The 14,822-nt window shown below is 48.0% G+C and overlaps 1 protein-coding gene across 1 annotated transcript in view; it reads left to right on the forward strand.

Moving 5' to 3' along the window:
• LOC106814890 (nascent polypeptide-associated complex subunit alpha, muscle-specific form-like) overlaps window positions 1–14,741 on the forward strand; it is a gene marked incomplete at its 5' end in the record, with an annotated part of 22,185 nt that extends 7,444 nt beyond the window's left edge. Inside the window, 5 exon segments of the mRNA XM_014819266.1 lie at window positions 4,678–6,566; window positions 8,010–9,806; window positions 10,856–11,007; window positions 13,029–13,232; window positions 14,582–14,741. Coding sequence (XP_014674752.1) covers window positions 4,740–6,566; window positions 8,010–9,806; window positions 10,856–11,007; window positions 13,029–13,232; window positions 14,582–14,741 — 4,140 coding nt within the window.
• Window positions 14,742–14,822: the final 81 nt, after the last annotated feature.

Below are 14,822 nucleotides of genomic sequence, written 5' to 3' on the forward strand. Positions count from 1 at the left end.
CACGCACGCACGCACGCACGCACGCACGCACGCACGCAGCCACACACGCAACCTCCCATCCTATCCCATCTCCCGCCGCACACATCCTTTCCTCTCTCCATATAAACATATGCCATTCTATCCCGTACCATCTCCACATGTACGCACGCACACACAGTACTCAGTCTCCCAATCTCTTTCACACTCACACACATCTATCTCCATACACACATCCCACCCATCTCCATAAACATCCACATTCCATATTCCATTCCATGGACACACATTCCACCCTATTCATCTCAAATTTAAATCTCTATCTCATCTCATCCTATATCTACACACATCTCATCTCATTCTATTATCTACACACATCTCATCCCATCTTATATCTACACAGACAATGCATCATTCATCCTATATCTACACACATCTCATCTCATCCTATATCTTACACAACATCTCATCTCATCCTATATCTACAACACATCTCATCTCATCCTATATCTCACACATCTCATCGCCATCTATATCTACACATCATCTCATCTCCATCTCATGCCTGATATCTACACACTCTCAGGCTTTCCATCCTATATCTACACACATCCCATCTCATCCTATATCTAACACATCTCATCTCCATTCCTATATCTTTACACACATCGTCATCTCATCCTATATCTACACACATCCATCTCAGTCCTATAGTTCTACACACATTTCTTCATCCGTTTATAGCTACACATCATCTCATCCCATCTCATCGCTATATTACGACACATGTCTCATCTCATCCTATATCTAACACAATCTCATCTCATCCTATAATCTTACAACACATCTCATTCTCATCCTATATCTACACACATCTCATCTCCATTCTATATCGTACACACATCTCATCTCATCCTATATCTACACACCATCCCATTCATCCTATATCTACACACATCTCATCCCATTCTCATTCCTATATCTACAACATTCTCATCTCATCCTATATCTACATCACATTCCCATCCTCCATCCGGAAATCTACACCACAGGGTCTGATCCATCTCATCCCTATATCTACACACAATACTCATCTCAGTCTTATCTACACACATCTCAGCTCATCCTATATCGTACACACATCCCATTCTCATCTCCCCTATATTCTACACAACATCTTCCCGATCTCAATCCATATATCTACAGCACATCTTTATCCCATCTCATCTATATGCTACACACATACTCCATCTCGATCCTATATCTACACACATCCATCTGCATCCTATATCTACACACATCCTCATCTCATCCTATATCTACAGCACATCTCATGCCTATATCTACACACATCTCATTCATCCTATATCTACACACATCTTCATCTCTCCTATTCATCTACACACATCTCGATCCTATATCTACACAACATCCATCTCATCTCATCCTATATCTACACACATCTCATTCTCATCCCTATATCGTAAGCACACATCTCATTCGTCATGCTCATCCTAGTTATCTACACACATCCCATCTCATCCTATATTACACAACATCTCATCTCATCCTATGATCTACACACATTCTCATCTCATCCGTATATCTATCACACATCTAATCCCATCTCATCCATATATCTACACACATCTCAATCTCATCCTATATCTACAACACATCTCATCTCATCCTATATCTACACTGTAACACACATCTCATTCTCATGCCTAATATTACACACATCTCATCTCATCCCATCCGTATATCTACACACATCCCATCTCGGATCCTATATCTACACACATGCCCATCTCATCCGTAATATCTACACACATCTCATCTCATTTTTTTTCCCCTATATCTACACACATCCCATCTCATCTCATCCTATAATCTACACAACAATCTCATCCCATTCATCCTATATCTACACAACATCCCATCTCGATCCTATATCTTACACACATCTCATCTCATCCTATATCTACACACATCTCATCCATCTCATACCCTATATCTTACACACATCTCAGCTCATCCTATATCTACACACATTCTCAGCTCATCCTATATCTTGACACACATCTCATCTCATTCCCTATATCTTACAACATCTTCATCCCTCATCCTTATTATCTACACACATTTCACTCATCCTATATCTACACACAGTTCTCATCCCATCTCATCCTATATCTACACACAATCTCACTTCATCCTAATATCACAACACATCTCAGTCTCATCCTATATCTACACACATCCCATTCATCCGATATATCTACACACAATCTCATCTCATGGGCCTATATCTACACAACATCTCAGCTCCATCCTATATCTACACACATTGCTCATCCCATTTTATATTCTACACAATTGCCCATCTCATGCCTATATCTACACACATCTTTCATCTCATGCCGATATCTACACACATCTCATCCCATTCTGCATCCTATATCTAACACACATCTCATCCCATCCTCATCTTTATCTACCACATCTCATTCTCATCCTATATTCCTACACACATCTCATCCATCTCATCCTATATCTACACATGCATGTTTCATCTCATCCTCATATCTACACACATCCCATCTCATCTCATCCTATATCTACAGCACATCCATCTCATCCCTATATTACCACATATCATCCCATCTCGATCCATATATCTACACACATCCATCTCATCCTTATAGTTCTACACACATCTCATCTCATCCTAATCTACACACAATCTCATTCATTTTTTTTCCTACTATATACTACACACATCTCATCTCATCCTATATCTACACACATTTCAATCTCATCCTATATCCTACACACAGGCTCATCACCATCTCGATCCTAATATCTACAACACATCCCATCTCATTCGTATGATCTACACACATTTCATCTATCGATATCTCACACGACATCTCATCCATCTCATCCTATAATCTACACACATCTCATCTCATCCTATATCTCGTACACACATCTCCATCCCATCCTATATCTTTACCACAATCTCATCCATCTCATCTATTATCTACACACATCTCATCTCAGTCCGTATATCTACACACAATCTCATCTCATCCTATATCTACACACATCCCATCCATCCTATAATCTACACACATCTCATCTCATCCGTATATATCTACACACATCGGTCATCTCATCCGTATATCTACACACATCTCATCCATCATCATCCTATATCTACACACATCTTCATCTCATCCTATATCTACCACACATCCCATTCATGCCTTATATCTCACACATCCCATCTCATCCTATATCTACACACATCTCATCTCCATACCTATATCTACACACATCTCATTCTCATCCATATACTACACACATCTCACTCTCCATCCTATATCTACACACATCCCATCTCATCCATATATCTACACACATCTCATCTCATTACCTATATCTTACACAGCATCTCATCTCATCCTAGATCTCAGCACATCCATCCATCTCATCCTATATCTACACACTATCTTCATCTGTCCATATATCTACACACAAGTCCCAGCTCATCCTATATCTACACACATCCCATCTCATTCCTATATATCTACACACTCTTCAGTCTCATCCTATATCTACTACACATCCATCTCATCTCTATCTACGACACATCTATCATATCCTAATATCTACACCACATCCCATCTCTCCTATATCTACACAATTCATCCCATCTCATCCTATATCTCACACACATCTCATCTCATCCTATATCTACACAACATCTCATCTCATCTATATCTACACACATCTCATCTCATCCTATAATCTAACACACATCCCATCTCATCCTATAGTCTACACACATACCCATTCTCTCCTGTATACTCTACACACATCTCAGCTCATCCTATATCTACACACATCTCATACTCATGCCTATGATCTATCACACATCTCATCCCATCTCATCCTATATCTACACACATCTCATCTCATCCTATATACTACACACATCTCATCTATCTATATCTACACACAGTCCCATCTCATCCTATATCTACACACATCTCATCTCATCCTATTTATCTACACACATCTCATCTCATCCGTATATCGACACACATCTGCATCTCATCCTATATCTACACCACATCTCATCTCATCCTGTATCTACACACATCTCTCATCTCATCACTATATCTACACAAACATCTCATTCGTCATCCTATATCTACACACATTCTCATCTCAATCCTATATCTACACACATCATCATCTCATCCTATATCTACACACATCAATCATCTCATCCTAGTATCTACACACATCTCATCTCATCCTAACTATCTACACACATCCCCATTCATCTCATCCGCTATTCTACAAACACTCTTCATCCCTATTCCTGATATCTACACACATCTCATCCCATACTAGATCTACACACATCCCATCTCAATCTTCATCCTATATCTACACACATGATCATCTCATCCATGCTATCTACACACATCTTCATCTCAGCAGAACATTAAAGTGACTGATGCAGCATTCAGTGTTTCCTTGCCTTTTGCTGGCTTTTCTTGCCAGCGAGTCTTGAGTTATGGACGAATGACTAATCACATACGCCCTGTTATCTTTCTGCTACGTCCAGCAAGACGTGAGTTAACTTGCAAACGACTGATTGCTTGATTTCCATTACTTTTTCAGCTGTAGACGCAGACTCGCGCAGCACTCCGGCAGCAGCAGACGACGACACCACCCCCGCAGACATGGGGAAAACATTCTCCAAGAGACCCAGCTCCCCAAAGTCCCCCAAGTCAAAAAACAAGAAGAAAGATGCGAAAAAAGGGAAGAAGGAGGAGGAGGCGGAGGAGCCAGAGCGGGTCGTGGCGGAAGAAGCAAGCAAGTCTGCCACTGGAGAGGTCAGGGAGCAGGCCACTGACGATTCGACGCTAGAGAAGGAATGCAAGGCCCTGGAGAAGACAGAGAGAGACATGGAGGAACAGCTTCAGAAGCACGTGCAGAACCACGAGGCAGAGGCAGCGGCGCCCTCTATCGACGGCAAACCAAAGCTTGTCGACACGTCGACTTTCCCAAGCAGCAGCAAAGGGGGGCTGCCAAAGTCACTCGAGAAGACGGCAGTGGTGCCGGCGGCCCAGGAGCCATCAGATCCGACGCCGCGGCGGCAGAAGCGTGGCGACGATGTGGCAGACAAGAAGGCTGCTTGGCTGAGCATTCCCAGCAAGGCTGAGCAGAGACCCAAGTCTCCCGGCGAGGCACGCCTCAAAGCCATCGACGCGAAATTCGTCGCGTCGAAAAAGGGCGAGGATGCCGGCAAGAGGTTGGAGCAGACGCCTTCGCCAAAGCTCACGACACCAAATAAAGCCACCCCAAGTAATGCTACCCCAATTGCACCCACCCGAAATAAAACGACCCCAAGCAAAGTTACTCCCAGCGGTGCAACCGCGACCACAAAAGCCGCAGTGGGGTTTAAAGGCGGCGAGGTCGATAGCAAGAAAAATGAACAGGCGCCGTCGCCGAAACCCCTAGTCCCAAGTAGCCTGACCCCTAAAGTTGCGGTTGTTGCTAAGACGACGGATGCCAGCAATGTAAGCCATGGTTCGCTACCTTCACCAAAGTCCCTGGTCCCGAGCACGGTGACAGCTAAAGCTCCAGCCAAGGCTGATACCGACGAGACCCCTAGCAAGAAAAGCGAGCAGTCGCCATCTTTGGCGTCCCCCACCCCAAGTACTGAGGCCCCGAAAGCTGCCCCCATAAGTAAACCTGATGCGCAGTCCCCCGCCCCCCAGAAACCCTCACCGTCCCTTGAAAGCACGCCGGTAGTTAAACTGACACCTCGACCCGGAAAGCCTGTAGTGAGCGAACCTGTGTTAGAGCCACAGATGCGCACCAAGCCGTTGGAGTCCGCGTGGCGCGCGAAACCCAAAAACACGAGCAAACCAGCAGCTGAGGCGCGGCGCCCGGACGCTGCCTCCACTGTGAAGACGAAATCTAGTCCAGCCAATCGAGCGTCAACCGTCGCCGGGAAGGAGCCCGTCATCGACGTGAGGCAGCCAATCACGTCGGGAGCGAAGACAGCGAGTCACGAGACGTCTGTATCGGACGCGCAGCGACCCGTCGTGAGCGAGGCCACAGCGGCCGGGGGTCGCGACCCCGACCCCAAGATGGCGGCCTTCCATCCGGTGCAGGAGCAGCCGAAACTCACGGTGAAACACGCCGTCAAGGTGGGAGCGTTCACCAAGGGCGACGACGCGGCGACGAAAGCGGCGCCACCTACGACGGAGAAAACCCGCGAGTTGCAACCCGAATCGAAATCGGCGAGCAATGTGCCGGCAGGTGGCGCTGGCGGTCTGCGGGTCGAGGCGGACGTGGCGCGGCCGCTCAGCAGCGAGTTTAAAAAATCGCCCATTTACGAGCCGATCCAACTGTCGAGCGACAATGCGCACGCGCCACCCTACATGCAACAGTCGGCGACTCTTGATCCGGGGCGGGCGTCGCAGCAGGAGGCTCCCCCTGGTGGTCAGCAGAAATCCACAACGCTGCCGGCTAAACTAGAACCGGAAGTGATGCCTAAGGTAAATGCAAGTAAACGTGACAGTAAACAGGACAAGAATAAAGACCAGTGCGGTCTGAGTTAGCGTGCGTGCGTGCGTGCGTGCGTGCGTGCGTTTGTGTTTGTATCTGGCCGTGGATTGCCACCTCTGCGTTCCCTCGAGCGCAAAGATAAAAGCGAGACGAGAAATGAGAATCAGACAAAAAGCCGACTGGAGGCGGCACCTTGGTTTTGGTCGCAGGGTGCCACCTCCAACTAGCACAAGTTTTTCCACACTACCGCTGATACACATATATATATATATATATGCTTTAGCCTACCTCATCTCCCCTGGCCCCACCGATGAATACCTTCATTGCACTTATTCGTCTTAATTTGCACCTGCACGTCTGAGGGTGTGGAAATCCTTGAATGCTATATATGGTTTGTTCTCGCTTTGTCTACTCGGTGTTGGTGCTTCACTTAGTGTGTACCTACCTTCGCACAATGTCTAATATCGTTCGATTGTGTGACCTTCGCGAAACAAAACACAGGTCACGTCGGCATTGCATGCCTATGTATGATGTGTATTTCCTTGCGTCATATATATTTATTCATATACATACATATCTACATATATCTTACATATACATACATATCTACATATATCTTACATATACATACATATCTACATATATCTTACATATACATACATATCTACATATATCTTACATGCTCGTTCTCTGCATCTGAAGCTACGTCAAGCTTGGCATTCCGCACAACCTTTCGTTTTTAAAGCAAGATGGCTGCCTCTTGTCTTATATTTACATGGTTCTGAAATGCTTTGCTAGTCCCCATCTTTTTCCTTTCTCTCTCTCTCTCTCTCTCTCTCTCTCTCTCTCACTCACTCGCCCTAACACTCTGTTTACGTGTTTTATGTACTCCATTGATATTACATTATGTTAGTTCCATCTTGGCAAGTTTAGCTTGGCTTTAGATGTTGTTTGTAAAGGCCTTAGTTTGGTTAGAATAGTGTGCTTTTTGTCTGATTCTCATTTGCGTTTGTCCAAAATGCTTATTTTCCGGCAGCTTTTGGATCGTTCTGCTGTTAAAGCAGAAAAAAATTATAAAAAAATCGTTTCATGGCCAGATTGATGTCCATGTATCGTGACATTGTCCTATATTGTAGTGTTATTCTGTTGAGCACTTGTGAAGCCAAAGCGAAGATTATGGGCATATTGTCCTTAATGATAATTTACCGTTACTTTGTAGTTTATTTGATTTACCGTTACTTTGTAGTTTATTTGATATGTGAATGTGTGCCTGTGTGATAGAGTTCGTAGCTCTCGAGAATACAGTTCGTGTTGACGACTCGGCAACATACAGGCCCTATGGGCCCTCCAGTCTGAGGAACCTAGCAGCAACGCCCTCTATGCATAAACTAGGCTACTAACTACTAACACCGCAGCATGATTTTGGTTGCCAGGTGGCAGCACCGGAGGAGTCGATCGACGAGTTTGTGTCCGCGGATAGCGACACGACCGGGGAATTCGAGTCTGTGTCTGAGACACTATCCGGAGCGATCCCGGCCGCCTCAGGCCTCAAAAAACCAGATTCTCCTCCCGAGAAAACGACGCAAGACGGCGCCACTGTCGGCCGGCGACTTTCGGGCGACGCGCGTTCGCCAGAGCGGAAGAAAGGCATCCTGAAGTCGGCCGCGAAGCTAGGCGACGCCGCAAAGTCGCCCGAGCGGCGCCCCGTCCGCATGACAACGCCAGAGGGCGCCTCCGTCGACGACGATCTGCCAAAGTCGATCCTGAAGTCAGCGTCGTTCGACGACGACGTGGACCGGCCGTGTAGCCGCAGCCGTAGCCTCGAGGAACCCAAGTCCATCCTGAAGCAGGGCAGCGGCAGCGGCGGCGGCGGCGGGGGCAGCCGCGGCACGGACAGCGACGAGGCGGCGGAGGTCACCTCCATCCTAGTCCGGCGCCGCTCCAGCGGCAGCGACGCCGAGCGACGATCCATCCTGAAGTCTACGTCGCCGTCCCCAGCGCCGGCGCCCTCTATCCTGAAGTCCCGCAGCAGCAGCTTGACGTCAGCGGACGGCGCGCCCGTCTCCATCCTCAAGGCGCGATCGACGGAAGACGTCGAGGAGTGGCCGCACTCCATCTTGAAGCAGAGTAGCGCTCCCACGCAGCCGCAGCCCGTCGGAATCCTCAAGACTCCGGAAAGGTCCGAATCGGAATCGGAATCAGAATCCGAGTCGGAGTCGGAGTCGGAGTCGGAGTCGGAGTCGGATTCGGACGTTTATCGTGGAGCGGAGCGGGCGCGCGCGCTGCGGGAGCGTGTTGCGATCATATCTGTCGCGGAGGGTGCCGCGCCCGAGCTCGCCTCCATCCTCTCACTGCGGCGCGAGCGCGAGGACCTCCCCGAGGACGACGTCAAGCGCGTGCTCGACAGCGGCAAGGAGAAGCCCGGAGCGAGGCGCCCCGGCGAGGAGGAGGTGCCGGGGGAGGAGGAGGAGGGGGAGGCGGCCGTGCGCGGGGCGGGCCGAGAGCTCGAACCGAAGCTGCGGCAGCGGCAGGAGGCGGTCGTCGCCGGCGACGCCGGATCGGCGATCGACACGCGTTTCGAGCAAGCGCGCGTCGCGAAGCAAGCGAGCCTCGATGCGGACGAGGTCGCCGTGGCAACGAGCGGCGCCGGGAAGGAGCTTGCGCCAAAGCTGCTGCAGCGTTACGGCGCCGAGGCGACGGACATCGACGAACGCATACAGCGCGGAAAGCAGCCGCCGAGCGCCGTGGCGACGAGCGGGGCGGGGAAGGAGCTCGCACCGAAGCTGAAGGAGAGGTTAGAGCGCTCCGTGCTGTCGGACGAGGAAGACATGATCGATCTGAAGATCCAGCAGGCGCGCACGCAGAAGAAGGACAGGGAGGAAGGGGATGAGGAGGAGGAGGGGGAGGAGGAGGAGGAGGACATACGGGCAGCGTGCCACGAGCTGCAGCCGATCCTGAAGAAACGGCGCGAGTTCGCTCGTAAGGCGCTCAGCATTGACGACATCGACGAGAGGTGGCGCCACATGGCGGCATCCGGCAGCAGCTCGGACACGGACACGGTGCCGGCAGGGGGCGCGTCGGCCGAGCTGGCGGAGAGGCTGCAGCTGAGGAGGAAGAGGGAGGAGGAGCTGCTACAGCAACAGTCAGTGTCCGGGGATGAGGGAGGTGAGGTGGCCTGTCCCGTCGATGCCATCGTTGCCCTGAAGAAGCAGCTGCAGAGGCAGGAGCAGGTGAGAAGACATTCTTTTCTCCTTCTGCACACCTTCTTTTCCTTCTCCCGCACCGCTTTCTTCTCTTTCTTGTACTCTTGCTTCTCTTCCTTTTCTTGCCCCCTCCCCTGCTCCTTTGCTTCCTCCTCCTCCTCTCGCTCTCTGCCTCCTTCCTCCCTTCTCCTCCCTTCCCCCTCTTCTGCTGATCTCACATCTTCTTCCACTCTCCTCTCCCCCTCCTCCTCGCCCTCCTCCTGCCTCCTCTTCTTCCTCCTCCACCCTCCTCCCCTCTTCCGCATGATCTACTCTCTTCCATCTCCTCCTCCCTCCTCCCTCCTCCTCCTCCTCCCCTCCTCCTCCCCTCCCCTCTCTCCTCCTTCCCCCCTCCCTCCTCCTATTAACCGCAGATTCTTACTCTTCTTCCATTACCTCCCCTCTTCCCCCCCCCCCTCACTCCTCCTCCTCTCCTCCTCCTCCTCTTCCTCTCCGTCCACCGCTCCTTCCCCTCCTCTTCTCGCATGATTCTTACTTCTTCCTTCCATCCCTCCTCTCCCCTCCCTCCTCCTCTGCTCCATCCCCTCCTCTTCTTCTCCTTCCACCCTCCTTCCCTCCTTCTGCCGCATGACTACTTCTCTTCCACCCTCCTGCCTCCTCTCCTCCTCCTCCTCCTCCTCCTCCTCCTCCTCCTCCTCCTCCTCTTCTTCCTCCTTCCACCCTCCTTCCCCTCCTCTTCCGCATGATTCTTACTCTTCTTCCATCTCCTCTCCTCCTCCTCATCCTCTTCCACCTCCCCCTTCTCCTCTTCCTCCTACTCCTTTTCTTCCTTCCTTCACAAAAGAATAGAACCGCTGCACAAACAAAAGCAGCAATAGTAGTTTAAACCTCACCACCACACCCTCCTCCTCTCGTTCCTCCTTCTCTACCTCCTACCCCCCCCTCCCCCTTCATCCTTCCCTCAACAAACATCTGTCGATACAGGAGTAGCAGCAATAGGTGAGTATCCATCCTCCTCTTCCATCCTCATGCAATAGTGGCCTTGCTGTGACACTGACCCTACCGTCGTTGCCCAGGAGGAGGTGAAGGAGGAAGCTATCGACGAAGGAGTAGAGGAGCCACGCGAGGTGTCCATTCAGGAGAGGATCACCCGCATGCAGACAAAGCTGGAGAAGAGTAACAGTGGGGTGTCAACTCCCGGCAAAACGGCATCGTCGATCTTCAGAAGGTTCGTATTAGTTCGTAGGTTGTCACGGAATACACGGCACATTGACATGACACGACACGACATGACGCATTGATTGAACAGTAAAAGAAGCGAAAGCGCAGTAACGGAGGCTGAGGCAGGAACAACATTTTTCAGCAGGCGTTAGTACACAAGTAAATTCATACCTCCAGGAGTGAATAAAATAATCACTTCGGACATCATTCACGATCTGCATTATAGTCTGTTTAATAGCTACTACGCGATGCCGCACACGACAACATTTTTTGGACAAGCAAGAGTCAGCGATCACTGTTTCGAAACAGTCTTATCTTTATGTTTGAAAAAAAAAAATTTGTGATGGCTGGTAAATTATGGTGAGGGCTGGTAAAAAAACTGCTGTTGTCAGCCCTCTGGGCCAGTGCAAAAAATCTGAATTTCATGCCCTGCTAATATTTTGTTTAGTATTGTTAAATAAATAAATATATCAAACATTGATGATGGAGAACAAGTAATAATGTCAATCGTGATCTAACAGTTATAATAATTTTTGCTGAATGGTTGTTTTACTCGCAAATGAACTCACGCATTCTCGCACGAACGCATGTAAGTAAATACACCGACAACTGATGTGAACACCCACGGAAGCGGGTGCATTGAATAAACGGGAGAGAAAGACAAACAAAGAGACAGGAGACGGATTAGCGTTCTTGTCTGTTGACGTAGATACTGTTATTGTTCGGCTAATGAGCTCGTGTCAATATGACTGAACCAAAAGAGTAAACAGCTGTAATGTTTTGTGAAACATCATGCAGAACCACCTGTTTCTTTACCAACGCGTTTTAAATTGCAAATGAAACCCTGAAAAATGTTTTTGCAGCATTCGGATTACCAGTTAACATTCCGGAAACAAATTTGCCCCCCTCCAATTAAATTTGGAGAGCAAGAGTGCAGCATGAACATGCATATACTTAAGTCACATGTGTATGTATGACGTAATGGAATGTTTTGTGAAATATCATGCAAGACCACCTGTTTCGTTACCAACGAAGCACTTAAAAATGTTTTTGCAGCATTCGCATTTAATACCAGTTAACATTCAGGAAACAAATTTGCCCCCCCACAATTAAAGAGCAAGCGTGTAGCATGAACGTGCATATACTTAAGTCACGTGTGTATGTATGACGTAATGTCATAACTATAATAACGTATAAAAATCAACAATGTAATGACAACATACTTATGTCATATATAATATAAGTATTTATAACATAGTATAGTGACAGTCACAACCATAGAAATACATGTAGCCTGTCAGATCAAAACATGCCGTAGGACTCAATTCGGACATTATGAGTTAGTAGTTTTATCAGAAAGACCATTCAATTCTGGTTATTTTGACACCAAGATCTTCTTTCTAGGTCGATCACGTGGTTCGGAAGTTATGAGCATTTGAGTAGTTGGAATCGGGCCGATTTTGGAAAACAAAGTTCAGAGTAATTAGGTCATAAAGTTAAAGTTTGTCTTCATTTGGCCTTCATTTGGAAACTTTTATGCAAACTTTTTGGAAATCCGCACTTTTTGGACACGCAAATAAACACACAAAGACACACTTTTGGCCAGTTTTATTGATGTAACATCGAACATGGATAACTACTAAAGGTATTTATGACAAAAGAAAAATCGGCTTTTTACTACTTTTAGGTGAAAAATCACCTATAACTCAGAATGAACATTGAAGTCCTACGGCATGTTTCGATCTGACAGGCTACAATTATAGATACACTATACCTATAATGTCTACCTATATTATTTCCATGGTCACAACACCACATAAACAACATATTATAAGCTAGCAGCATATATAACGTACCTATACATGTGTTCGGCGAGATATCAGTTAGAGGATCTATATCTATCCTATAATATTATAATGATTATACAGATAAATCTCATGATAATAGTTTATATATATATCTACGGTCGCAACTATCGTGAAATTCAACACCCTCACTAGATCGTAACCCACGTGCTGCCCCCTGCAGGCCGACATCGGAACTAGACGACAAGTACAATCGTCTGCTGAAGGAGTTTCCGGTCGTGTCAGACGAACAGCTGCTGTGCCGTGTAGCTGATCCGAGGTCTGAGGTGCAGGACCGGTCGCGTAGGCAGCGGCGGCACGACCGTACGAGTGAGCGCTACCGCACACAGCCCATCACGTTTGGAGAACACGGCGTTGTGGACCCTAGGTGAGCACGCAGGGGGAGTGGAGCGGAAGAGTGAAGCCTAGCGCAGACCTGCGTCATTTTCATGCAACTCGACAGCGATTCTAGAATCGCTGTAAAAATTGCTGTGAAATCGCTACGTCTGCGGGAATGTGCGTCTGCAACCCGTAGCGATTCTGGTCGCTTGCGACGAGTTGCAAGAAATCAACCTGTTTTGATTTCGAGCGACTCATCGCTCCCAATCGCTCCCAAATTGCTCTAGAATTGCTTCGAAATCGCATGTGTGCGCACACATGCGGTGACACATCGACCGATCGCTTGCGGTTGCAGGTTGCAGTGACGAGCAACCACAAATCGCAGGTCCGCGCTAGGCTTAAAGGAGAGCGTTGTGGGCGGATGGAGGAAGGGTTTTATGGAGGGGCTGTGAGTGAGGACGTGCTGGCTGGTTGGGGATGAGATAGCGGTCGTATTGAGGGAATTTGTACGAGGGAGAGTAGGAAAGCTGGGTGGATGAGGGAGGGTTGGGCTGAGAGAGGGATGGTTAGAGAAGGAAAGCTGGGTGGATGAGGGAGGGGGGTTTGGCTGAGAGAGGGATGGCTGGAGGCAAGAGTAAGTAGATGCTGACAGAGTGCTAGCAGTCAGATGTTTCTACGTCAATACTCTCTTACTTACGAGAAATCTTCATCGTCAGCATCTCAGCGAAGTTTTATCACCAAAAGGTGATTAGCCAGACAGCCTAATACAAGGCAAGTGGTAATGTGAGCGAACAGTTCATGAATTAAAAAAAAAAATATATAATGCCCTTCATTTCCAGAAACACATAATGTACATTACGCTATACGTTATACAGAATATCCACAATACTATGATGGTAGCATAGTTCAGTGATGGCTAGTTCATGAAATGTACTAGCATGGCTTCGTTCATGCTTGCGTCGATCCTGTAGCATCTAGCACAGTGGTTCCCAAAAATTGTTTCGGGCTGTTGCCCCCTTGGCTCCCAGGCCACATCCCTGGCGCTCTCCACACACACATATCGTATGATACGAACACACACCTCTTTCTTGGTGTTAGGTCTACTGCAAATTCAAAACAACTAACCTAACACTGTAAACACACGTATGTATTTCACAAATAAAACTTAACCTAGTAAACCCATTTATTTCGCTCTTTTAGCAATATGAAAGGGGTAGAGTATGTCATATTGATTTTGTAAAAAAAATATTCTTACTTGGTTCTGATGCCACCCTGGCGCCCCCCTACCGCCCCCTTTTTTCTCACCACCCCCTGGATCTTTCCCTGGGGGCGGTACCGCCCACTTTGGGAACCACGGATCTAGCATCTACTGCATGTAACATTTTGTTTGGTTTTCAGTGATAAGGGTAAGGAGGCTCCATCCGAGTTCAAGACAGAGGTGCTGAAGAAGTCGGCCGAGGTGAACGTGTTTGAGCAGAGAGAACAGGAGCTGAAGAAGAGACCAGTGCTCGGCTTCCCCAGCACCCAGCAGCAAGAGTTCCCGCAACCCTTCAGGTGAGCGAGATGGAGTAGCGGGAAGAGACAGTGAGAGCGGGGAGAGAGAGAGAGAGAGAGCGAGAGAGAGAGAGAGAGAGAGAGA

This window comes from Priapulus caudatus, unplaced genomic scaffold (assembly GCF_000485595.1).
Source record: "Priapulus caudatus unplaced genomic scaffold, Priapulus_caudatus-5.0.1 Scaffold999, whole genome shotgun sequence".
Classification (NCBI taxonomy): domain Eukaryota; kingdom Metazoa; phylum Priapulida; class Priapulimorpha; order Priapulimorphida; family Priapulidae; genus Priapulus; species Priapulus caudatus.